This window comes from Balaenoptera physalus (assembly GCF_965194825.1).
Source record: "Balaenoptera physalus genome assembly, chromosome: 7".
Taxonomy (NCBI): domain Eukaryota; kingdom Metazoa; phylum Chordata; class Mammalia; order Artiodactyla; family Balaenopteridae; genus Balaenoptera; species Balaenoptera physalus.
The window spans coordinates 81,128,483-81,154,731 of NC_138886.1; the positions used below are offsets into that span (position 1 = coordinate 81,128,483).

A 26,249-nucleotide genomic window follows, 5' to 3' on the forward strand; every position below is an offset into this window, starting at 1 on the left:
TCAGGAATATACAAGGGGAATGACTTATCCAAGGTCACGTGGTAAGTCAGGAGAAAGAGTATTAGAAACAAGGTTTCCTGGCCCCTGCCTGATGGTCTGTTTACTGGGCTATTTCCAATCACACTACTCTCCTTCTTCAACTTTTAGCTTCCCTCCCTCCCTGCCACACCGGAACTCCCTACAAAAGGGCAATTTTACCAGATACCGCCATAGTGTCACTGATCCATGCAATGGAAAAGATCCAGTCCTTGTGTCCATCCTTCAAGAGGAGGGAGTGACAGGTACAGAGAGAGAAAAAAAAAGGAAAAAAAGAAATCAGTAAAATAAGGATTACCATGTACACCCCTGAAAAGCTTACGAGTCTGACTGAAAATATCTTTGTAAAAATTACAATTCTGATCTCTGGTGATTTCAACCCAAATGGCATGATCCCACAATTTTTAACTTCTGTCTTGAGAACCTCAAAGCTGGAATGAAACTGGCATTCTTGCGGACAATAAACATGGCCGGTGGACACACAGCTCTAGCATTCTCTCTCTGGATGTTCTACTTGTGGCTCCTATGCACAATTACCCACCTCTCATCCCTCCAACACACCTCCTGGCACTCTCCCCTTGCTTCCTGGGACTACAGCTACAACTGACCTCTATGCTGTTCCATCTGTCTGGCACTCTCTTCCTCCAGACATCAGTATGGCTTACACCCTCATTTCCTTTAAGTCTCCCTGCTCAAATGTCATTCTTATCAAAGAGGCCCTCCCAACTATCCTCTGAAATAGCATTCTCCACCATGCTCTCTCCCTTTAGCCTGCCTTTACTCTTCTCCATGGCACTCATCACACTCTGACATACTGCTGGTACATTTTTGTTGGTTTATATGCCTCCCTTCACCTGACTGTAGGCTTCAAGAGGGTAGGGGCTTTGTCTGTTTTATTCACTGCTATGTCCCCAGTGTCTGAAACAGTGACCGGCCATAGAAGGCTCAAAAAATAGTTGCTGAATGAATAACTTAATAAACGCTTCTGACTATGGGCAGTAGGAGATGTGTAAACACTGTGATGTGGACTCAAACACCAACCCACCGCTGATGGCCTCTGAGGTGTACTGCTCGCCTCTTTATCAAACACACCCTCTGTCAACATCTCTGATACTCCCTGTGGTGAGTGGAATACCAACTCTCAAATCTCCATCCCCATACCTCACCATTACGCACCCCCAACCCAAGTCCGCAGAAGTCAACAGAAAACTGTCCCTTCCTGGGGGGCTTGTGGGATGAGGACTGGGCTCTGTTAAAAAACAAGGCTACCTCTAACTACAATTACTGGGGAGACTTACATCTCCCACACACACAGGATCTAGTGTAGGCAGCCGGTAGATGGCAAGGCTGTTGGGGTTGTCTCCTCCGGTGGCTAACAGTGTTCTAGAGGGATTCAGCTCGATAGCATGGATACCACAGCCCTGCTGTGTCACACCGCCAGGCTCCCGGTCCTTCAGAATGGGGATCTTGGTGATCTGGCTTGTCTGGACATCCACTACAAACAGCTACAAGAGAAAAGGGATAAAGAAGCTGAACGCAGTTTCTCTTCAGCGTGGCTAACGCTGGGTACAAACATCCATTCATTCACTCAGTTACCCATCAAACATTTAATTAATGTCTACTATGTTAGACCCTGGGCATTATTAAACGCATGGTCAGGGCGACACTAGTCAAATGAAACACGTAAATAAGAAAACATAACAGAGATAGATATAATATGCTACATAAACACAGAAGAGGAAGAAGTAAATTCTGCCTGGGATTCAAAGATGGCTTCAAAGAGGATTATGGATCTAATGAACCTGATGAAAGGTTTTCTACCAATTCAAGCATATTTTATATAACTTTTTTTTTTTTTTTTTTTTTTACTATTTATTTTATTTCTTTATTTTCCTCATTTTTTTTGGCTGCGTTGGGTGTTAGTTGCGGCACACAGGATCCTTGCTGAGGCATGCCAGATCTTTTCGTTATGGAGCGTAGTCTGCTCGGGTTTCTCTCTAGTTGTGGTGAGCGGGCTCCAGAGCACGTGGGCTCTGTAGTTTGTGGCACGTGGGCTCTCTCGTTGAGGCGTGTGATCTCGCTAGTTGTGGCACGCAGGCTTAGCTGCCCTGTGGCATGCGGGATCTTAGTTTCCCGACCAGGGATCGAACCTGTGTCCCCTGCGTTAGAAGGCGGATTCTTTTTCTGTTTTGTTTTTTAAAGATTTTTTTAAAAATTTATTTATTTTATTTATTTTATTTTTGACTGCATTGTGTCTTCCTTGCTGAGTGCGGGCTTTCTCTAGTTGCGGTGAGCGGGGGCTCTTCGTTGCAGTGCGTGGGCTTCTCACTGCAGTGGAGAAGGTGGATTCTTTACCACTGGACCACCAGGGAAGTCCCTATATAACTAATTCTTATCTAACCATGCATAGAAACTTATAAACAAAACACATCACAACCACTATTAGACATACCTATAAACATTACCACATTTGCAAGAGTGACCTGAGACATGACAAGGTAAGAGATATTCATATCTCACTGCTTATCTATCACACACACATTCTGTTTTGTGCCACCATGCCTTTGCTCATGCTGCTGCTTCTGCCTGAAATGCTCTTATCCATTTCTGTACCAAACTAAACCCCTTTCACTCTCCAAAATTCAACTCAGAGAAATACTTTATGGAAAAGATCAGTCTTAGACAAAGGGCATTCCCAGTGGAGTCTTTTTTTAAAAAAAATATTTATTTATTTATTTAGGGTGCGCTGGGTCTTAGTTGCGGCAGGCAGTCTCCTTAGTTATGGCTCGCAAGCTCCTTAGTTGCGGCACATGAGCTCCTTAGTTGTGGCAGGCGGGCTCCTTAGTTGTGGCACATGAACTCTTAGTTGCGGCATGCATGTGGGATCTAGTTCCCTTACCAGGGATTGAACCCGGGCCCCCTGCATTGGGAGTGCAGTCTTAACCACTGTGCCACCAGGGAAGTCCCTGGAGTCTATTATTATTAAACTCTTTATGTGATTCAATGATTCATTTATTCACTCACTGATTCAGCACCAACTAAATGCCAAGAATTGTTCTAGGTGCTAGAAATATAACTACTAGGAATGATCTCTGCTCTCATATACCTTATAGTCTAGGTAGTTCATTTAAAATCTTATCAGCAATTCTCAGAGTGAAGCCAAATCATGTCATATCTTTGTATAAAGTAGCCTACTGCTTGCACAGGAAGATCTATGAAAGGAGAAAGTATGTAAGCCTTAAATTTAAAATAGAAAAAGGAAAGGAAGAATAGCTAGAACAAGACCGCCAGGTAGAGACTGAGGAAAAATTTTAAAAGGGAAGGTGGAGAGAGGGGAATCACTCCCGAATCTGTAAGCCCTGACAACTACTTAAGGCAGAACCCCTGCCTAACAGGCACAGTCACTGATGTGTCTGACAGGCATTTTTATTTTATTTTTTATTTTTTTTGACAGGCATTTTTAAACTCAATGTGTCTAAAACAAATACTCTTCCTCCCCAAATTGCTCATTTCATCTAATGTCACCAAAATCTGCCTGGTCACACAAGCCTGGGATTCATCCTAGACTCCTTCTCCTCCCTCATTCCCATCATCCCAACTAGTCCTGCCAAACTATCTCCTAAATATTCTTACAGTTGGCTCCTTCCTCTCCATCCTCTCTCCTCTAGACAACTGCAACTGGTCTTTGTGCTTTCAGGCAAGGTCACCATCAAAACTATTCTCCATACTATAATCATTCATCTTCATAAAAATGGAAATCCTCCCATGTCAATTAAAAAATATCTAATGGTTCCCCTTTATCTAAATTCAAGCCCCTTAGCATGGCATCAAGACTCTTCTCAATGTGGCCCCTACCTATCTCTCTAGTTTCAAATCCTGCCATGGACCTTATACTCTAGAAAGAACTGCTTATTAATTATTACTCACACAAAACTCTTCAGTGAAATATAATTATTTTGTTTCATGCTCATGCTGTTCACAATGCCAGAAATGCTTTCTCCTACTCTTTTCTTTACCTGGCCATCATGTCCTTACCTTTCATGACTCAGTTCAGACATGTCCTCTATGAATATTCCTTAATGTCCAGGCTGGTTAAGTTCCTCTCTTGTAGGCTCCCAAGACAGCCCTCTACCCACAATACTTAGATCTTATCACAGTTTCAAAATCTTTACTTGTCTCGGGCTTCCCTGGTGGCTCAATGGTTAAGAATCCGCCTACCAACACAGGGGACATGGGTTCGAGCCCTGGTCAGAGAAGATCCCACACGCCGCGGAACAACTAAGCCTGTGCGCCACAACTACTGAGCCTGTGCTCTAGAGCCTGCAAGCCACAACTACTGAGCCCAAGTGCTGCAACTACTGAAGCCTGCGTGCCTAGAGCCCATGCTTTGCAACAAGAGAAGCCACCGCAATGAGAAGCCCGCACACCACAACAAAGACCCAACACAGTCAAAATAAATAAATTAAAAAAAAAAAATTCTTTACTTGTCTCTCTTCTCCATTAAGCTAATAATGTCCTTCCAATTCCAAGAGCAGGGGGTTTACCCTATTTGGTTCTATTCTCCTGCCCCAACCATGCAGAGCTACATAGTAAGCGCTTACAGTAACCACCTTTCAGGGGGTCTGCCCAATGATGTTAGGGGGCTCCAACATCCCTGCACTCAGAGTGGGGGCCTGTAGCTGAGTTTGATACAGTCCAGATTTCCAGATCACAGCACTGTCCTGGGGTGGCCTCCTGGCTCAAGGAGAACCAGTCCAGAGGCTAGACTGGACCGGGTCATTCAAATTCTCTCAGCAATATGGAACTGGCTGCTGGCACTAAACCAAACTGTCTGCGTGGCCATTTTCTACCAAAGCCAGTCCCCAGAGAAAAGGAAACAGAAGACAGGAAGCATGGACATCCCTGGTTCCTAGGGGCTTTCCAACTCCTAGTTGTTTTTCTGAGATCCAGGGATACTTCCTGCTCTTCAGGTTTGCAAGCTAGCCCTTCCAATAAATGTGAGTGGATTTCTTACCCTTTTAAACAAACAATCTCTAACCAACACAGCCCCTCAAATGTTTAATAAAGCAAAATGTACTGCCCACTTACACTTTTGTGTTGTGTGGTGCAATGCAACCATAATATATTAGCTTCTAGATCAGTGATTCTCCAACTGATTACTATACAATATAATATAATACAATAACCTGGGGAATTTTCTTTTTTTAAAAATACTACAAAACAAACACAACTCCCAGGGACTTCCCTGATGGTCCAGTGGTTAAGACTCCATGCTCCCATTGCAGGGGGCCCGGGTTCGATCCCTGGTCAGGGAACTGGATCCTGCATGTCACAACTAAGAGCTCGCATGCCGCAACTAAGAGCCGGCACAGCCAAATAAATAATAAATAAATATTTAAAAACAATTCCCAGGCCCTACCCTAAAACTCCTCCAATTAGAAAGTTCTGAGTTTGGGGCCAGTAAAAGTGAATTTTTTTTCAAGGATCTCCAGGTGAATCTAATGACTGCCCAGGTTTAACAATCACTGATCTAGAGCCTTGCTATTCAGAGGAGTATCTGGAAGCTTGTTAGAAACAAAGAATCTCAGGCCTTCACCCTAGACCTATTAAATCAGCATCTGGAGTTTCTCAAGATCTCCAAGTACACTGAAGTTTGAGAAGCACTGATGTAGAGAGAATCTGCTCTGTACACTAAGGACGATGCATTTGATAAGACACAACCCTATGCCTTAAAACAGGGCTCCATTTCTGCCACCCAGAAAAGGTGAAGAGAAAAGGCTTCATCTATTCATGTCCAAGAAAGTCTTAAGCCCAACCTCTCCAGTTTTGGACTTGGGAGAGACCTAGGTTTGAATTCCATTGGTTACTTAGTAGCTATGAGATCTTGATCAAGTCACTTTCACCTTTCTGAATCTTGTTTCTTATCTATAAAACTTGAATAATATTATTTATCTAATAGGGTTGCTAGGAGGTCTAATAAAATGTAAAGTATCTAGCACAGGGCTCAGCACAGAATAGTAACAAGTACTAGCTAATAGTAACATTCTATTCTAATGTTTGTTTCATTCAGTAGGTTATAAGAAAGGCTTCTACACTAGATGAAAAAGATTTCATACAAGGGAAATGCAAACAGCTGGCTCTGTAGAGGCCCGGGAAAACAAGAGTTTACCCCCAACCTCACCCTCATCCCTGCAGAGGAATGACTAAGCACCATGTGAAGGATAGCGCCTTTTTGCTTTTTCAAAGAAAGGAACAGGGATGTGGATGGAGTGCCACAGACGATCTCCCCAAGCTGTCTGACAAAGGGTCAAGGCTTCATACAGCTCCTGTAACATTTCCCAGAATGAGGCTGCTCCACATTACCCTACTGGGATCCCTGCCAGAAACCAGCAGCACGGCAAGGTAAGCTTGAGGCTTAATGGCTCCCTGCACCTTACAAGTCAGGACAGAGGGAAAAAAGAGAGCAAAGGCCTTACAATCAGGAAGATTGTAAGATTAGTGAGTACACCTCTAAATGCATGTATTTGCATATAGACATATGCAATTGTGTGTACAGAAAGTCAAGGTGGCTGAATAAAACGGGGGGAGGGGAGATTCCCAAAGTATCAAAGAGTGTTTTAGATGGAGGTTAATGGAGAAAGGAAAGCAAATCCACATAGGTCGCACAGACAGGATGACTATACCAAGTCAGATGGTAAAAGGCAAGAGGGCAGCTTAAGTATGGGAAAGGGAGGATAATTGAAATCAAGCAGAGGAATACATTTTCTCTCCCAAACGGAGATGGGGAGGAGCAAAGGAGAGAGCCAAGATCCAGAAACACAACAGAAAATGGTTAGACAAAATGTATCAAAAATTAAAAATGTGTAAACTCTGCAATTTCAATTTTAGAAATTTATGATAAGGAAATAATGACAGGTGAACAATTTTAATTACAGTGAATTTTATTTATTTATTTATTTATTTATTTATTTATTTATTTGGCCCCGCTGTGCAGCACACGGGATCTTAGTTACCTGACCAGGGACTAAACCGGTGCCCCCTATAACAGAAGCACAGAGTCTTAACTACTGAACTGCCAGGGAAATCCCAAATTACAGTGAATTTTAAACTAGTGAAACACCACAGGGGATTGGAAATATCCACACAATGGATTATTATACAGCCTTTAAGAATGATGGAGTAGAGGATATTTATTAACATGGAAAGTTGGTCATGCTATGTTATTAAATGAATACCCTCCCTTTTAAAAACATGAGTCCAGGGACTTCCCTGGTGGCTCAGTGGTGAAGATTCCCAATGCAGGGGGCCTAGGTTCGATCCCTGGTCAGGGAACTAGATCCCACATGTATGCCTCAGCTAAGAGTTCGCATGCCACGGAGCCGGCGAGCTGCAACAAGGAGCCCGTGAGCCACAACTAAGGAGCCTGCCTGCTGCAACTAAGGAGCCCATGTGCCGCAACTAAGGAGCCTGCCTGCCACAACTAAAACCCAGTGCAACCAAATAAATATTAAAAAATAATAATAAATAAAAATAAAAATGCATCCAGGAATGTTGATTTTTTTTTCCTCAGGGAACACATATGATGTGCATAATTAAAAGATAAAAGAAAAGGACCACAGGCCCTGAAATGAGCTGCACTTACTCAGGACTCCAATGATGTCCAGGAGAATCAGGCATTCTGTCCAGCCCATCTCTAAAAGCTTGCTGCCTACTCACCTGCATCCTGCTGTGCAGGAGACAGGGGTATGGCCGAGATCAATAAGCTGCTTGAACAATATCAAGACTCTATAGCTATAAATATTTTAGACTGTTCAGGAGCTAGAAGAGTTGTCATATCTAGAAAGTTGAGTCACTGTTTCTATTGCAAGTCTATTAAAGGAAAGACCCATGTGGTTGTTTAAAGTAAAATAACATTTTTGGGGTCCAAATTACAAAAGTAACACATCATAAACTTGTAAAACATAGAAAAGGGGAAATTAGAAAATGAACACCATCACTACCTACTACCACTTGGTGTATTTTTTTCAGGTCCTTCACTATATACCCAGTCACATGCATACATATTTTTCTCCATTTATAAAAATGTGACCTCATACATATTATTTTATATCTTTTAATACCTTTTCAAATTAATCTATATACCTTTAAATAATTTTTAATGGCTTTAAGGTGATTCGCTGCATGGGTATGCTAGAATTTATCGAACACATTCCCTGTTATCGAACATTTATGCTGTATCCAAATTTTCAGTAATGCAAAACACACTGCAGTGAACATTCTTGTATCTAAATCCAGGTGCCTGTGCTATGCTAAGATCTCTTACTCTTTCAATTGTGAATCTAAGCTGCTCCTCCAAAAGATGGCTATAGGGCTGGCTTGCTGAAATCAGCAATGGTACTTCGTGTTAGGTCCTGAGTTCTGATATTTTCCCACTAGAATCATGATTTTGTGGGAGGAGGACCATATTAGGATTTACAATTATCCTGAATTTAAGTAACATAATAATTCTTTTTTTGGGGGGGGGGCACGCAGCTTGCAGGATCTTAGTTCCCCAACCAGCGACTGAGCCCAGGTCCTCAGCAATGAAAGCATAGAGTCCTAACCACTGGATCACCAGGGAATTCCCAGTAACATAATTCTTTACAAGTGTTATAGTTAACAAGTCCAGTAAACTGATTCTTAACCCGATTTTGGAGGGCTCTGTTGAAAATGGAATAAGTCCTGAGAGTCAGCTTTGGCAAGACACCTAAGATTTTGCCTGGTATCTGCCAAAGTCACCAAGTGAAGAGCCTCTGACAGTACACCACAGAGGTTTAACTACCTCAATCACCTTGACAAACATTTGGTAAAAAATTTCTCTTAGGTTGTAAAATCAGAACTCAACTGGGTGTTGCCTTTATCTAAATACAAAGCCCATGTCCTACTTCCAAGTGATATACGAGCCAATCAGAGAATAGAAGGATAAACAAAAGAATTGGTCAACTAGCCTGATTTTACACAGATCCTCATTTCTTCCTATGGAAGATGAAAATTAATTCCTATAGTACTGAAGGATACTAATAGTTAATGTATAGATTATTCAGAAGAAAACAAGATATTCTCAGCTTTTTGCTCCCCAGAGCATTTCAAGGCATAAGACCTCCTACTCAGAATTAACAGGAAGCCTTATCTCTAAACTGCAAACTACTGGAGAGCAGATTGTCATTACACACTAATTAATTATCTAGTATATTAAGAGATTATAAACTTTTAATAATAACAGTGTTAAAACAATAACATAATCCCTATTCTCTCATTCTTACTTCCTGAGCCTTACAGCACAAAGACTTAATGATAATATGATTATGTATCTGCCCACTGAAAAGGAAGAACTCTCTCCAGGTGTTATCTGGAACTCCAAAAAACTTCTGTGACTTGAGAGGGGAAATTCCTTTTGCCGTATATCCTACCACTGTATTTCCAAGCTCTTTCTTTACACTCTTTCCCTAGAGAGGAGGTATACTACGTGACTGCTCAATCTTTGTCAGCAAACAAGACAAGCACTGAATGGCAACCTGGCAAGGCCACTTTCACCATTGCTTTAGGCTAAGAAAAAACATCTAGCTGAAGTAACATTTTTTTTTTAAATTATAGAGTTTATTGACAATACTTTATCTACAATACTGGAAATAAAAAATGCAAGGAAGATTGCTCAGAATCCTATCCCTCGGGACTTCCCTGGTGGTCCAGTGATTAAGAATCCACCTTCCAATGCAGGGGACTCTGGTTCCATCCCTGGTCAGGAAACTAAGATCCCACATGCCGCGGGGCGACTAAGCTCGCACGCTGCAAATACTGAGCCCGTGTGCCACAACTACAGAGCCCATGTGCCCTGGAGCCCCTGCACCACAACCAGAGAGAAGCCCACGTGCTGCAACAAAGAGCCCGCACACCACAACGAAAGATCTTGTGTGCCACAACTAAGACACGACACAGCCAAAAAAAAAAAAAAAAAAAATCCTATCCCTCTTTTCAAGTCTGTTTTTCATTTGTCAAGTTCCTGTTCAGTCCTTAATCACATGCATGTATAATGGTGCATAGCTATAATCAGCAAAGAGAGAATTCTGTACCTCATTACATTTAACATATCAAAAGCTCTGCATGTTATTACAGTCTTCACAATTATGTCAATACCTCCATATTATCATGCAGATTTGATTTACCATAAATTACTTAAGTATTCTATTGTTAACATTTTGATAAAATAGCTTCCAATAATTATTTTGTTAAAAAAGACTTCTCTCTTCCTTTGGATAATTTCCAAAGTATGAAAATATTAGGTCAAAGGGTATAATACTTATTAGGCTCTTCATTCAACAAACAATACACCCCAGGTATTTGAAACATAATGCCAAATTACTTTCAAAAAAGGGTTTTAGTGGCAATAAATATATGACCTGTTCCACCACATCCTTATCAGAACTGGTTAACACTTTAATTTGTATACAGAAAAATATTTTGCTTTTATCTATATCCCTTTTATGATGAAATTAACTATAATTTCCTAATTGTACTTTTTCTTATATAAATTATATCTAAATGAATTATTTTTAAATGTTTAAGCTCCTTGGGATGTGACTTACATACAGAAAATAACCAATTTACAGGGTAGAAAAATGGTCACTTCTTATCTTATCTTATGTATCTGAATTTGGCCAGAAATACACCTAAAGGTTAGAACCATCAAACTACTGTTACCACTTCCTCCTCCACCGCCATTAATTACATCAACAATTTACTAAGTACATGGTCTAGGCACCGAGCTAACCAACATCTTATTAATCTTCTTCATGACTGAGCTAGGCAGATACTACTCACTCCATTATTATTATTATTTTTTTAATATGTATTTATTTACTTATTTGGCTGCACTGGGTCTTAGTTGAGGCACGTGGGATCTTCGTTGCCACATGTAGGATCTTCGTTGTGGCATGCGGACTCTTAGTTGCGGCATGCATGTGGGATCTAGCTCCCTGACGAGGGATCAAACCCGGGCCCCCTGCATTGGGAGTGTGGAGTCTTAACCACTGGACCACCAGGGAAGTCCCCACTCCATTTATTTTAAAGGTGAAAGAAAGGCTACGGAGAAATTACTTGGCTTGTCCAAGGGTACAAAGCTAGTAAGAAATGGAGCCCAGATTCAACCCATGAATCTCTGAATCCAAATACACAATACAAAATGACTTAAACTTGTTGATATTTCTGACTTAAGTTTACTATAACTCTTCCAGTAAAGAGACCAAAAAATTGGAAAGTAATGACTTAAGCTAAGATCTGACCTAAAAAAAGAATGGGCAGGGGCTTCCCTGGTGGCGCAGTGGTTAAGAATCTGCCTGCCAATGTAGGGGACAGGGGTTCGAGCCCTGGGCCGGGAAGATCCCACATGCTGTGGAGCAACTAAGCCCGTGTGCCACAACTACTGAGTCTGCGTTCTACAGCCCACAAGCCACACTACTGAAGCCCGCATGCCACAACTACTGAAACCCGTGTGCCACAACTACTGAAGCCTGTGCGCCTAGAGCCCGTGCTCCACAACAAGGGAAGCCACCACAATGAGAAGCCCGTGCACCGCAATGAAGAGTAGCCCCCGCTCGCTGCTACTTGAGAAAGCCCACGCGCAGCAATGAAAACCCAACGCAGCCACAAAAAAAAAAAAGAATGGGCAAATTTCTTGCTTTGTCTGTTGAGACCAGAACTGGCATATAAGGAAAATAATTATTTGTCAAGGGCTTCCTCAAAGTGCAGAAATAAGATTTGATTACACACTACTGGTTGCTGAACAGATATTAACCAAGATGCCTACAAGGAAATTCTTCCAGATCCATTAAAAATGATGTCCCACCTATGCCCTGAGTGTGGTTTAGAAAATACAAGGAGGATTCAAATGAATGGTCTAGATTTAATAAGGTGACAAAAAAATTATTGCTATACAGCATAAAGTCTAAGCCAGTGGTTCATCTAAAAATTGCCTGAGAGCTTGTTTAAAATTCCAATTCCTAGGTTTCACGGAAGGAAAAATCCTAAACCAGTACTGGAGTGGGGACCAGGAAACTTGCATTTTAAACACATACCTCAAGTGATTGTGATGCAGACAGTTCCTGAGTCATGCTTAGGAAACAAAGGCCTAAGCAATCAGAAATCAAATATACATCAATTTAGAAGAAGGTGGACTGGCAAAAGAAGACTAAAGGAAGAGCCCAAGGAAAACAGGAACCAAATCAAGTAACCAGACTAACTAACTCATTACTAACTTTCAGCAGGTAGTTAGCCTGCCAGGCACCGCCCAGCAAACCTCTGCTCTCAGCTACCCAGGTTTCCCCATCCTCCAAGTCTACAGGGCTGCAGGAACAGGCCATAAATTCACCAAGGGCCATGCTGCGAAGCATGTGACTCAATTCTCCAGATGAGAAAGGTGATCAACAGGATTATTCATTATTAAAGGCTAGACATGAGTCAGAAGGAAAAGAAAAAAAAAGTTATCCACAGGAGATTCAGTTAGTCTTGTCAACCAAATCCCCAGCGACTTGAGTCACTCTCCCTTGTTTCTGCCCAGCATCAGCCAAATGGGTCTATCCAGAGTCGCTCAACATTCCTTGTATATTCCTGACTCTGCTATGGAATGGACATCCTTGCTTCCTTCCCATCGTTGAAGCCTCTTCCTCCTCTAGGAAATCCTCTCTGAATACCCTAGCTAGGAATGACTTCCTCCCGGGAGCACTCCTGGTTGGCGCTTCTAATGAGGCATCTATGTTGTTATTAACTTTGCACGCAGCTATGTATTGTATCCCAGCCAAGCTAAGCAGAGGTCAGGCAGTCCTCTGCCATTAGGGTTATTGCAGTGAAAGTTTGAGGAGTACTTGGCATAACATAAAGAATTCTGACAAGGAATAAGGAAAATTAGGACCCAAACTTAACTCATTATAGAATCTCAGGCAAATAACTTTTCTCCCTTTGGGTCTGTTTCTTCAACTCTAAAAGAAAAAGTGGAGGCCAGCGGTCACAGTCCCTTCCAGCTCTGTCTGAGATTTGCTTCTATATCACTGCAACCCCACATGAAGCAGTGTCTTGCCATACATGGGAGAAACTCAATAAATGGTTATAAATTTAGTAAAAGCAGACACAAACCACAAAGTTGTCCCACTACATTCTAGCCAATGAAATGCAGAAATATTACTCCATTTCTTCTCACATTCGAAAACTGTCCTGATGAAAACATCCCCACCTAACATGTGAGAGGGACTGATGGCCTCCAAGGATCCAAAGGCATATAAGGGCATTCAAGTGGAATCAGCAGTTTAAGAAGCTGAATGTTGGGACTTCCCTGGTGGCGCAGTGGTTAAGAATCCACCTGCCAACGCAGGGGACATGGATTCGAGCCCTGGTCCGGGAAGATCCCACATGCTGTGGACCAACTAAGCCCGTGCGCCACAACTACTAAGCCTGCACTCTAAAGCCCGCGAGCCACAGCTACTGAGCCCGTGTGCCTAGAGCCCGTGCTCTGCAACAAGAGAAGCCACCGCAATGAGAAGCCCATGCACCGCAATGAAGAGTAGCCCCCACTTGCCACAACTAGAGAAAGCCCACGCGCAGCAATGAAGACCCAACGCAGCCAGAAATAAATTAATTAATTAAAAAAAAAAAAAAAAGAAGCCGAATGTTGCAGTCCAACCATAATCCTGGATTGAACCCATTTGCCAATTTTGGGTCAGTTTCTTCCTTTTATCTCCTAGACCAGGAAATATATGAAGAATCCTGCTTAAGGTCAAGCTAAAAAGCAATACTCCTAGATATCACCAGGAAAAACTCTCATTCATCATGAACCAGAACCGGGCACTGCTCCCATTCCAAAAGAAAAAACGTTCATGTGTCAGCTTGAGAAGACCTTTTTCTCTGACTGTAATGTCTGTCAAGGATCCTGCTAGAAAAAAAAAGCCTGGAGCGCAAGAGTCACTATGTTACTCCTATGCTCATTCTCCAACGTCCCAAGCTTCCAACAGACTATACCTGAAATAAAGGGCTCAGATCACTTAAGAGAAAAACTGCCCGCCTCAAGCTCTGAGGTGGTTGTCAACTGTGGGCACAATGTTTGAAAATGCATGCATGTGTGCCTGCGTGTACACGTGCATGTGCCTGACTGTCACAATAACTGAGGGTGCAGGGTAGAGGGGGACTGCTGGCATCTATGGAGCAGAAGCCAAGAATGTGGTATCTCCAGCAATATGAGGTAAAGTCCCAGAGAAGGAAGAAACCACCAAAACACCATCAACATTCTTGTTGAGAAAAGCTGCCCTAAAATTCTTGAATCCTTCCACAGGACTGCTGTTCAGGCCCTAACCTTTTTTTTTAATTTTTAAATTTTTATCGAAGTATATAGCTAATTTACAATATTATATTCATTTCAGGTGTACAACATAATGATTCAAAATTTTTATGGCTTATACTCCATTTAAAGTTGTTATAAAATATTGGCTATATTCCCTGTGTTGTACAATATATCCTTGTAGCTTATTTATTTTATACATAGTAGTTGGTATCTCTTAATCCCCTACTTGTATCTTGCCCCTCCCCCCTTCCCTCTCCCCACTGGAAACCACTAGTTTATTCTTTGTATCTGTGAGTCAGTTTCCGTTTTGTATATACATTCCTTTTATTTTTTAAATTCCACATATAAGTGATAACATACAGTATTTGTCTTTCTCTAACTTATTACACTAAGCATAATACCCTCCAGGTCCACCCATGTTGTCACAAATGGCAAAATTTCATTTTTTACGGTTGAGGAGTATTCCACTGTTGTCTGCAAGTGTATGTATATATATGTATGTATATCTTGGCAATTGTAATAATGCTGCTATGAACATTAGGGTGCACGTTATCTTTTTTTTTTTTTTTTTTTTTTTTTTTTGCACGTTATCTTTTTGAATTAGAGTTTTTGCTTTCTTTTTCTTTGGATATATACCCAGGAGTGGAATTGCTGGATCATATAGTAGTTCTATTTTTAGTTTTTTGAGGAACCTCCATGCTGTTTTCCATAGTGGCTGCACCAATTTACATTCCCACCAACAGCATACAAGGGGTCTCTTTTCTCCACATCCTCACCAACATTTGTTGTTTGTGGTCTTTTTGATAATAGCCATTCTAAGAGGTGTGAAGTGATACCTCACTGTGGTTTTGATTTGCATTTCTCTGATGACTAGGGATACTGAGCATTTTTTCATGTGCCTGTTGGTCATGTGTATGTCTTCTTTGAAAAAGTGTCTATTCAGGCCTTCTGCCCAATTTTTTTTTTTAATAAATTTATTTATTTATTTTATTTATTTTGTTTTTGGCTGCATTGGATCTTTGTTGCTGTGCGCGGGCTTTCTCTATTTGCGGCGACCGGGGCCTACTCTTCATTGCAGTGCGTGGGCTTCTCATTGCGGTGGCTTCTCTTGTTGTGGAGCATGAGCTCCAGGTGCGCGGGCTTCAGTAGTTGTGGCACACGGGCTCAGTAGTTGTGGCTCGTGGGCTCTAGAGTGCAGGCTCAGTAGCTGTGGTGCATGGGCTTAGCTGCTCCGCTGCATGTGGGATCTTCCCGGACCAGGGCTCGAACCCGTGTCCCCTGCATTGGCAGGCGGATTCTTAACCACCGCGCCACCAGAGAAGCCCCCTGCCCAATTTTTAATCAGGTTGTTTGTTCTTCTGATATTGAGTTGTATAAACTGTTTACATATTTGGGGTATTAACCCCTTATTGTTTATATCACTTGCGAATATTTTCTCTCATTCAGTATGTTGTCTTCTCATTTTGTGGATGCTTTCGTTTGCTGTGCAAAAGGTTTTAATTGGGTCCCATTTGCTTATTATGCTTTTTTTCTTTTCCCTTAGGAGATATACCAAAAAAATACTGCTATGATTTATGTCAGAGTTTTCTGCCTATATTTTCTTCTAGGTGTTTGATGGTTTCCAATCTTAAACTTAGGACTTTAATCCATTTTGAGTTTATTTTTGTACATGGTATGAGAAAATGTTCTAATGTCATTCTTTTACAAGTAGCTGTCCAGTTTTCCCAGCACCAATTTTCATTGAAGAGACTGTCCTCTGTCCATTGTATATTCCTGTCTCTCGTGCTATAGATTAACTGATCATAAGTACATGGGTCACGCCCTAACATTCTTGACCATTAATTCCCTCACATACAGAGGGTGACTAAAGTCTGCAACACACTACATGAAACAGGACTCCTGGAGCCCATACCTGCGTTAATCCAAGCAAGGCCTTCTCAAGATGAAGACAAGTCAGAAAAGGGCAGCCAACTCTAGCACCATCACATATAAGAGGCATAAACTTATTCCTACTGCTCCTCTTCCTAAAGCCTTATAACATCAATTAACTTGACATAGTACTTTAGACTTTTTGAAGCATTTACACAATGATTTTCAATCTACAAACACTTCTGCACATGTGCCCAGCAGAATGAACTTGCCAAGACAGCAATTCTATCACTTCCACATCTAAAATCTTCCTCTCAAAAGAGTCAAATATTCTCAAAATAAGATAAAGACTAATTCTGGGATAACTGTGAACATTTCTTACTAGACAAAGAATAACCATATGCCATTTAAAAAACTAAAACCTAACTAGTAGGCTAATATCCTAACTACAAAATATAGAAGGATCATACAGATAAGAATGCTGTTGACAAAGGATTAATCTCTAAAATATATAAACAGCTTATGCAGCTCAATATTAAAAAAACAAACAACCCTGTCAAAAAATGGGCAGAGGGCTTCCCTGGTGGCACAGTGGTTAAGAACCTGCCTGCCAATACAGGGGACATGGGTTTCAGACCTGGTCCAGGAAGATCCCACATGCCGTGGAGCAACTAAGCCCATGCACCGCAACTACTGAGCCTGCACTCTAGAGCCCTCGAGCCACAACTACTGAAGCCCGCGTGCCTAGAGCCTGTGCTCCACAACAAGAGAAGCCACCACAATGAGAAGCCCCCACACCACAATGAAGAGCAGCCCCCGCTCGCCGCAACTAGAGAGAGCCGGAGCACAGCAACGAAGACCCAACGCAGCCATAAATAAATAAATTAAAAAAAAAAAAAAATACTGTCGTTAAAAAAAAAAAAAAAAATCCAGTCAGAAAAAAACTCCCACATTTTTCCTGTTTGTTTCTGTGTGTCTCAAATTGAGTTTCATATTCTGCTTTTATGATTTCAGGAATTTGAATATGTAAACTCAAGTTTATAATATTATAGCTATTTTCTCAACCCTGGTAACTACTATTCCACCCCACCCCCAAAACTAGGCTTCTCCAAGTGCTTCTTCCTCTCATCTGGCAGCAAATTGCAGCCCAAGCCTCACCTTGTCTGCTTCATTGTGATCTACCAAGCCTACCTGTGAAGTCAGCAGTATACCTCTGACCACTACTTTGGGAGTTGGTGAGAAAGATAAAAGCAGCTCTGGCAACAGGAGTTAGCCTGGTACTATCACTTAGGCTTTGGGGTCTTGCTGAAAATAATTCCACAGGAGATTTTCCTGTGAAAATCCTATTTACTTAAGCCTTTCCCCAAATCACCCTTGTAAATCCTTTCTAACACCCTCTTACTGAGTGGCTTCATGGTTCCCTGTGGTGGAGGTTCACCCTAGCTGCAAGGAGCAATTTTATCTATTATAGGTGAGTGAGTCCCTGAAAGTCAAAAAATGGAAAATAAGAGTTCATGTCTAAAATTAAAAACCTCGACTCTGCACACATTATCACTCTGCCTATCACCATCCTTCCCAAACCAACCCCTCTCAAAATATCCACTTTCTTGAATTGTTTTTGGTACTCTCCTGGTTTTCCTCTGACCTCCCTGCTCCCCCTGTAGCAGATCTTCCTGCACCATAAATGTAGGTGTTCTCCAAGGTTCTGTTCTTAACCTCTCTGTCAATATCAATGGTTCTTACCCATTTTTGGCTCACAATACTCCCTCCGAAAATGTAATGAAATCTATGGACTGCTCCCCTACACCACCCTCCCATATCATGCTCAGAAAATATACATCTAATGATATTTTTGCAATTTTAGGGAAGGTTTATGGAACCCGAGAGTGACTTCTCTACCCTCTCTCCATGGTAATAGAACAATTTTAATAATCCCTTATACATATGTGAATCCTAAACCACTAACTTCTATCTTTACCCCCTCTCAAACTTCAACTGATTGAAAGCACAAAACTAAACATTTTCTCTTCAAATGTTTTTTTGTTTCAAACGTTCTTCTGGCAAGCTTCTCTTATTTAGCTTTTCTGTATGGCTCTGTATATAACCTGAGTTTGTAACACTAAACCGGGAAAATATACCTACCCATCCTGGTTCCCAAACCCATACTTCAATTAAGGTTATGCTACCTCTCCTTCTTTAAATAATTTAGTAAAAATATGAGTGTTGTAATGTTGTTAATGATTAAAACATAGGCTGGGGAATTCCCTGGCAGTTCAGTGGTTAGGACTCCGAGCTTCCAATGCAGGGGGCATGGGTTCGATCCCTGGTCGGGGAACTAAGATCCTGCAAGCTGTGTGGTGTGGCAAAAAAAAAAAAGCAAAAAAAATAGGCTAGCAATCTTACTTCTGTGCTTATAAGGCCCAGGGAATTCAGAGAGGTTGAATGGACTGCCCCTAGTTTGAGTGTTAGCCCATAGCACAGGGAAATTCCCACCCCACCAATCAAGCTACAGAATAATTTACAAAACCTCTACTGCTTTTTTCACAGAGGATGACCCACTGCCTCAGCAAATGTTTCTATACTATAGCCCCAAGTCAGTTAACTTGGAAATGGCCTAACTTTTCAGCATCTGTGTACACTTAGTTAAACGCTCATAAATACCAACAGCAGCCAAGACAAAAAGCGCTTCTAACCTGCAGATACATATTAAAAGATTATTTTAGAATATAAATAGTTGTGGTATACCTTTCCTACTGAATACATTTAAATCATTTCACTGATGGTAAAATTTCAATACATCAAAACTTAATTTACTATTGAGAATCCAACATGAACTCCTCCCTCCCCAAACTCTTCAGATATTATCCAAAGATAGTGCTAACTATTTAAGTAATTTTCCTTTTAAACTGAGGGAAGTCCCAGGGAGTGCCAAGAGCATTGGAAAAGGCTTTGGATTCATTATCACCACTACTATTTCTGAACAAGTAAGATATTGCTAACTTGAAATATTTCCCAAGATGTATACAGCTACCTTCTCAGCACTCGCATTTTACAGATGGGAAAACAAAGGCACAGATAAGAGAATCATTTGCCAAATATCACAAAGTTCAGAGAAGAACACTGTTCTTGGTTCCCAATTTTGGTTCTGAAAGCTAAGCAAAGAAAAACACTAATTATAAAAAGAAAAGAAAGCAAGACTCCACTTAAACACTTTAAGTCATGAGGAAACAGGAAGACAGAAAGAGGCACGTATCAAGAGTAGGTTATTACTCAACATTATTCTCACCTTCAAAAGAGGGTCAATAAATTCAAGAAGCAGGAGACTACGACGATTAATTCAGTTCAAAATTCAGCAACATTTGCTGGGCAAAACACTATGATGGTTTGTATGGGTATGGGGTGTGAAATGAATTCCTCTAAATGGAAGACTCTTTCTACTCCAAGTGACAACGATGACAGTTCTCTTAAACCAAGAGTAGTGACCTGAGAGACTAGGAAAAGGAAGTTTTGTAGGAGCTTGCCACCACTATTTAGTTTTGAAAGGCTTCTTTATAACAAGCAACCGTCAACAAAAGAGGAAATGAAAGCTTGGCCTCAACCACCATGGTATTATATCGTTCCTTAAAACTCATGTTTAAATCTTTGCCTATGTCCTTTATAAACAAATACTTCTCCTAGTACTTAAGACTTTCTTGATCTAGAGCCATCTTCTCTTTCAATTAATCCAAGATGTGTTTCTGTCCAGGGTAAATTCGCCCAGCCATTATGACATTTCTTGTGTATTCACCCAGGGTGAGGTGAAAACAGAGAGCAGCTGGACCTACATCTGATCTTTTCTCACATGTTAATCAGAATCACTTCCCAGGGCTTCCCTGGTGGTGCAGTGGTTAAGAATCCACCTGCCAATGCAGGGGACACGGGTTCAAGCCCTGGTCCGGGAAGATCCCACATGCCGCAGAGCAACTAATCCCATGAGCCACAACTACTGAGCCCGTGTGCCACAACTACGGAAGCCCGTGTGCCTACAGCCCGTGCTCCGCAACAAGAGAAGCCACCGCAATGAGAAGCCTGTGCACCACAATGAAAGAGTAGCCCCCATGAGCCACAACTAGAGAAAGCCCGCGCACAGCAACAAAGACCCAAAGCAGCCAAAAATAAATAAATAAATTTATTAAAAAAAAAAAAAAAAGATCACTTTCCACCTGCAGGCCCTGTCTTTTCTCACTTGCCATTCCTCTGACATCATGCTATTTGTGCTCTTCTGTTCCAATCATATCCACAATATCCAATCATGGATTGACATTTTATCCATGCCTTTAATTGTTCTGGTTAAATTTACTGATAAAATTTCCCCTTCATTCACTTATAACTATCTTCTAAGTCATTCTACGTAAAAATACTCTGTTACTCATGTCATATTCAATTTTTCTTGCTACTGAATCCTTTTCAGAAGGCTACTTTGCAAAGACCAAACATTTATTGGGTTGGCCAAAATGTTTGTTTGGGTCTTTCATAAAATCTTATGGAAAAACCCGAATGAACGTTTTGGCCAACCCAATACATCCTGAACTATACCACCGAACATACGTCCCTGCCCTTTCTTATAGGAAATACATCTTTAGATTCTATCCTCTGAAAAGAGAGTGTTTGTCTTATTCCTATCTTTAGCCAAGTACGAGTTTAAATACTTCTACATATGCCCTTAGCCTAGCAGACAACACCTAGGTTTTCACTATCCTGTATCCTGAATGATGCCCAGACCATCATTCTTTCCTCTGAGCCCTCTGACTTAAAAGACAACATAAAAACAGGGGGGGGAGGAAATCAAAAAGCAGTGGCATATCCATATGGCAAGAGGCCTAAAGAAATAGACTCCTCTGAAGATTTACCAGAAAAGAAATGTGGAAGTGGGAAAAGGAATAGAAAAGAGAAGAAGTCATGAACAGATAGGAGGGAATGGAAAGGAGAATAAGGCAATCTCCTCCCCCAAAGAACTGATGGGGAAAACCAGCAGTGAGAGATTCTAGGGCATGTGGAGCCATATATCCAGAACTAGGAGAAAGTTCACATCCACCCAGAAACTTACCGTGTTGCATTTTGTGCCACACACCACTTGCCTATGATTCAGCCACTGAGATGCAAACACTTTATTAAGGGTCCCCAGGTGAAACTCTCTCTCCTTCAGGAGGCTGGGAAGTTGCTGTGCTGCATAAGCATGCAACACTCGAGAGTAGTTGGTTTCATTCTGTAGCCTGACTTCTCGGTTCTTCAGGTAGTGCACTAAGGATCTCTTCACTGGGGGGAGTCTTTTCCTTTTGTGAAGTGAGTGATCCCAGCCAAACTGTGGAAAGCAAAATTAGAAATCACTGCTTTGGCTACCTTTGTCAGAATAAGGGATCCTACTGTATTAGAGAAATCACTAAGAACTCATCCTGCAGGATTTACATACAACAGAAACACAAATACAATGGAACAGGAAAGTCAATCTAGAAGTCCAGTTTAACTCTTCCAACATTGAAAAGATGCTGCTCCTAGTGATACCTATGGAAAACAAGGGCTGAAAGAGAAAGGAAGGAAAGCAGAAAAGAGTATGAAAGGTTTACTAAGGCCTTTTATAAGTGAAGGATTCAGGTACCTTAAAGCTATCCTTGATAGAGAAGGGAGTGAAGGGCCAAGAGATTAACATACAGACCTGGGCTGCATCTCTAATGGGCCCCCTTCTCCCTCTCAGCCTGTACTCCCCGTGGAGCATGGACGGTGCAACCCAAGGAGCCCAACTGGGGTCCCAGGTCTTTCAGGGATGCCCTATCAGTGGCCGCCTTCCTGTGACCAGGTCCACGCTCCAAGCAGTTACAGAATTCCAAAAATCAAACACCAACGGGGTGGGAGGCACGGGAAATCTGAGTCTGAAGAGACCCAGAGAGCAGGACAGGAGTGATACCTGGAAACTGCTGTTTCATCTAGGGGTCCAAGTGCCAAAAGGCCCAGCTCAGAGCTTGGCTATCCAAAGGGAGGCTCATTCCCATATGAGAGACACAATCATTTCCCCTTCCCCAGGCCACAGGAAGGCGGACTTCACTGTCTCTCCCGGTATCTTACGGGAGGTTTTGTTCCCGATTCTCCTCGACTTCGGTTTCCCTTCCTCAGAAACCCAGTTTGTTTTCTCCTCAAGCCCCGTTCCCGGCTGCAGGCCTCCCCGGAATATGTCTCGTTTTCACGTGCCCCTTTAGCTCCTCACCCCTGCGCCCTATCTGCTTTCCAGTGAACTCCTGCGGGCCCAGCCCGGATCCTACTGACCAGGGCTCCGCTCTTCACCCGTCCCCCGTCCCCCCAAGACCTTGGACCTCGTTCCGGTTCCCTGATTTGCTAACCCTATCCTCTGGGTGCCTCGGCCTTATCACCCGGGGCCCGGCCTCTCAGCCCTCACCTGTGGGCCCTGAGCGTCGCTCCCAGCTCCCGGCGAGGCGGGTGCTTTCCGCTTCCTGCTAACTGCTTTCCGGGCCATAGTGGGCAGCGCCGCCGCGGCCCCGCAGCCACATGGGGCGGGGGAAGCGAGCGGGAGCAAGACGGCAGGTCATATACTGGGCCCCGGAGCCGCGCACCGTAGTGCGCCCGGTCCGGAAAATGGCCCGGACCCCGGGAGGCAGTAGAAAAAAAGGGAGGCAAGCAGAAGGGAAGGAGGGAGGGAGGGAGGGAGGACCAGGGCGGGAAAGGGAAGGGGAAGGGGAAGGGGAGACAGGAACCCGAAGCTTTCCGACGACCAAGTCTGGTAAGGACGGCGAGCGACTGGAACCAAAACACCCTCTCCCTCTAGCCCGCGCGCCGTCATCCTCGCGCAGTCGCACTTCGTAGCGCGTCGCCACGGAGATGCAGTGCGAAGAGAAGGGCAGGGTTTAGGGCTCGCTGTAGAGTTCGCGGCAGTTGCTCAGCGGCCGCCAGCCCTTTTTCAACGGCCGTTTGACTGCCGCTGGAGGTGGGCGACCTGGGGGCAAAGGAATCTGGGTTCTGGCCCCCGACCTCGGAGCCCCACCCGCCCATCCGCAGGCACCCGGAAGTGAGGGCGATTACCCTCGCTCGGGGAAGGAATCCCTCCCAACACGCCTTTACCCCGCAGTCACCGCTGGTTATCTCCCTTTGATCACTGCACGTTTCCCCAAACCTGTGAAACCGAGCCCTGGCGCCAAGGGCTGGACACTGTGAGAGGAGGCATTAACTTCCTTTTCCCAACCCGCAAGGTGGTGTCCGACTCGAAATCCACGCCAGCATGTCCAGACTTTCACACTTTAGAGAACCTGCCCTGCCCGGTACAGTCAGCCCAGGTTCCCCCAACACCAGCCCCAGGGCCTCAGGCCACCCTCTCCCCACTCCTGGGGAGCTCTCAGGCTTCATTTTCCACTCAGTCTTCTCCCTCCGCTGGCCTCCTCCCCCCACCTGACCCTCTGTGCTGCCCTAATCGCAGCAGCCCCTCAGTCACCTCTTCCTTAGCTGCTGCGTGGGACCTCGCCTCCCTTTAGAGTCCTGTGACCTGCCGGCCACACTGTCTTTTGTGCTCTATGAAATAGGCCTCCCTCCGTAATTTATGTTTCTTAAGTCTTCCATGCAGTCCTAAGGTGAGGACTAGAACAGGGGACTGCTACTGCCTGCCTCTTCCTTGGGGCCCAGGTTACGTCTCCATCAGGGCAGATTGGGTGAAATTCTGAACCACAAAGAGAGGAGCCTTTAACTTGTCAGTCCAATTAGGGCTGTCATTGGTCACCAGACAAGGGGGCTTCTTCAGGATCACCCTCGCCTCCATTTTCAGAAGATTCTGTATGGATTTGTGTGCCAGCTCCCACCTTTCCTCGGGCAAAGAAATCCTTTGAGGAAGCAGGAAGCTTTTCCTTGGGGCTGACGGCCCTCAGGCTGTAGTGCCCAGTTACCCACTGATCCCTTCAGGCTTCAGGCCTCATACCTCCAGGGAGCTCTGTTGGCCCATCTGAAGTTCTGCCTACGAGAAGATTTGGATTTGTTTTCCAAGCCGAACCAAAGACCAGATTGAGATAGTGTCCTCCGCCATCCCAAGTCAGCACTGCCACTAACCCCTAATGCCACCTTGGGAAAGGCAGCCCCGTCTTACTTGGTCAGGCCTATCCCTTCAGAGACATACATGCAATGAGTGGGTCAGTAGTGGGTCAGCTTCCTTTTTTGAGCCTGTTGTTCCAATTCTGTCTTGCCTCACAATGCCCTGGATGACCCAGGAGCTCACTGGACAAGAGTCTGGAATTCCTTTGAGAATCTCTAGGTTTTTGTTGGGCTGCGCTTGGATCTTGGTCTCCTCTGCCAGTGTCACAGGCTGTAGGTTCATCCTCGAGGTTGGTGCACTTCCTCTTGACATCCCAGGAACTATCTCCGAATGCACCTTCCAGCAGAGCTCACCATTTCTGTGGAAATAAAATAGAATGAAGATTTATTTGAAAGTTTAAAAGTTTACAATTGTTTTTTTTTTTTAATTAATTAATTAATTAATTTTTGGCTGCGTTGGGTCTTCATTGCTGCACGCAGGCTCCCTCTAGCTGTGGCGAGCAGGGCTACTCTTCATCGCGGTGCGCGGGCCTCTCACTGCGGTGGCCTCTCTCGTTGCGGAGCACGAGCTCTAGGCGCACGGGCCTCAGCAGTTGTGGCACGTGGGCTCAGTAGTTGTGACTCACGGGCTCTAGAGCACAGGGTCAGTAGCTGTGGCGCACAGGCTTAGTTGCTCAGCAGCATGTGGGATCCTCCCGGACCAGGGCCCGAACCCGTGTCCCCCGCATCGGCAGGCGGACTCTCAACCACTGCGCCACCAGGGAAGTCCCTACAATTGTTTTTAAAAGACTGATAATATGAACTATTGGTGAGGAGGTAGAATGACTGGAACTCATACATTGCTAGTGGGTGTGTAAATTGGTACAAACAATTTGGAAGAAATCTATGGCAGTACCTACCAAAGCTAAACATGTGTACCTTGTGACAGAGCAGTTCTACTTCTGGTTGTAAACCCAAAAGAAATGAGTGTTTATGTCCACCAAAAGGCATTTACAAAAATATTCATAGCAACTTTATTCATAATAGCCCTAAACTGGAAATAGTTCAAATGTCAATCAATGGTAAAAAAGATAAACTGGGGTTCCCATGACCTCTTCAGGTGCGATAATTTGCCGTAATTGGTCACTGAACTCGGAAATAAATACTATTACTGGTTTATTATAAAGGATTTTAAAAAGGATACAAATAAACAGCCAGATGAAGAGGTACATACGGTGAGGTCTGGAAGGGTCCTGAGCGTGGGAACTTCTGTCCCCATGGAGTTTGGGGTGTGCTACTGTCGTGGCACGTGGATATGTCCACCAACTTGGAAGCTCTCCAAACCCTATAGTTTAGGGTTTATATGGAGGTTCCATTATATAGGCATGATTGATTAAATCATTAGCCATTGATTAACTCAATCCCCTGTTCCTCTCCCCTTCCTGGTGGTTAAGAGGGTGGGGCTGAAAGTTCCAATGTTCTAATCACAAGGTTGGTTCCCCTGGCAAATAGCCGCCATCCTAAAGTTACCTAGGGGCCCAGCTTGAGTCACCCCATTAACATAAACTCAAGTATGGTTGAAAGGGACTTATTACGAATAATAAGAGCTGCTCCTCTAACCATTATCACTTGGGAAAAGAGTTTTAGGAGCTCTTGTGTCATGATCAAATGTATATATTTCTTATATCACAATATCACAGTAATAGAAGTCAGAATAGTCATTATTCTTGGTGGTTACTAGCTGGGAAGAGAACCCAAGGAGGCTTCTGGTGTGCTGGAAATTTCTATATCTTGACCTTGGTGGTGATTATACTAGTGTATACATATGTAAAATTTCATCAAGCTGTACATTTAAGATTTGTGCAGTTTATGTAATTATACCTCAATATAAAGAAACATTCTATGGGAATTCCCTGGTGCTTCAGTGGTTAGGGCTACGTGC

The 26,249-nt window shown here is 43.2% G+C and overlaps 1 protein-coding gene across 1 annotated transcript in view; it reads right to left on the reverse strand.

Moving 5' to 3' along the window:
- Positions 1-23,298, reverse strand: part of DCAF12 (DDB1 and CUL4 associated factor 12) — a 39,662-nt gene extending 16,364 nt beyond the window's left edge. The window contains exons 1-4 of the mRNA XM_082467598.1: positions 22,695-23,298; positions 21,354-21,608; positions 1,335-1,541; positions 199-259 (exon numbers count right to left, since the gene is read on the reverse strand). Coding sequence (XP_082323724.1) covers positions 199-259; positions 1,335-1,541; positions 21,354-21,608; positions 22,695-22,772 — 601 coding nt within the window. The 5' untranslated portion in view covers positions 22,773-23,298. The remainder of the gene's footprint in view (positions 1-198; positions 260-1,334; positions 1,542-21,353; positions 21,609-22,694) is intronic.
- Positions 23,299-26,249: the final 2,951 nt, after the last annotated feature.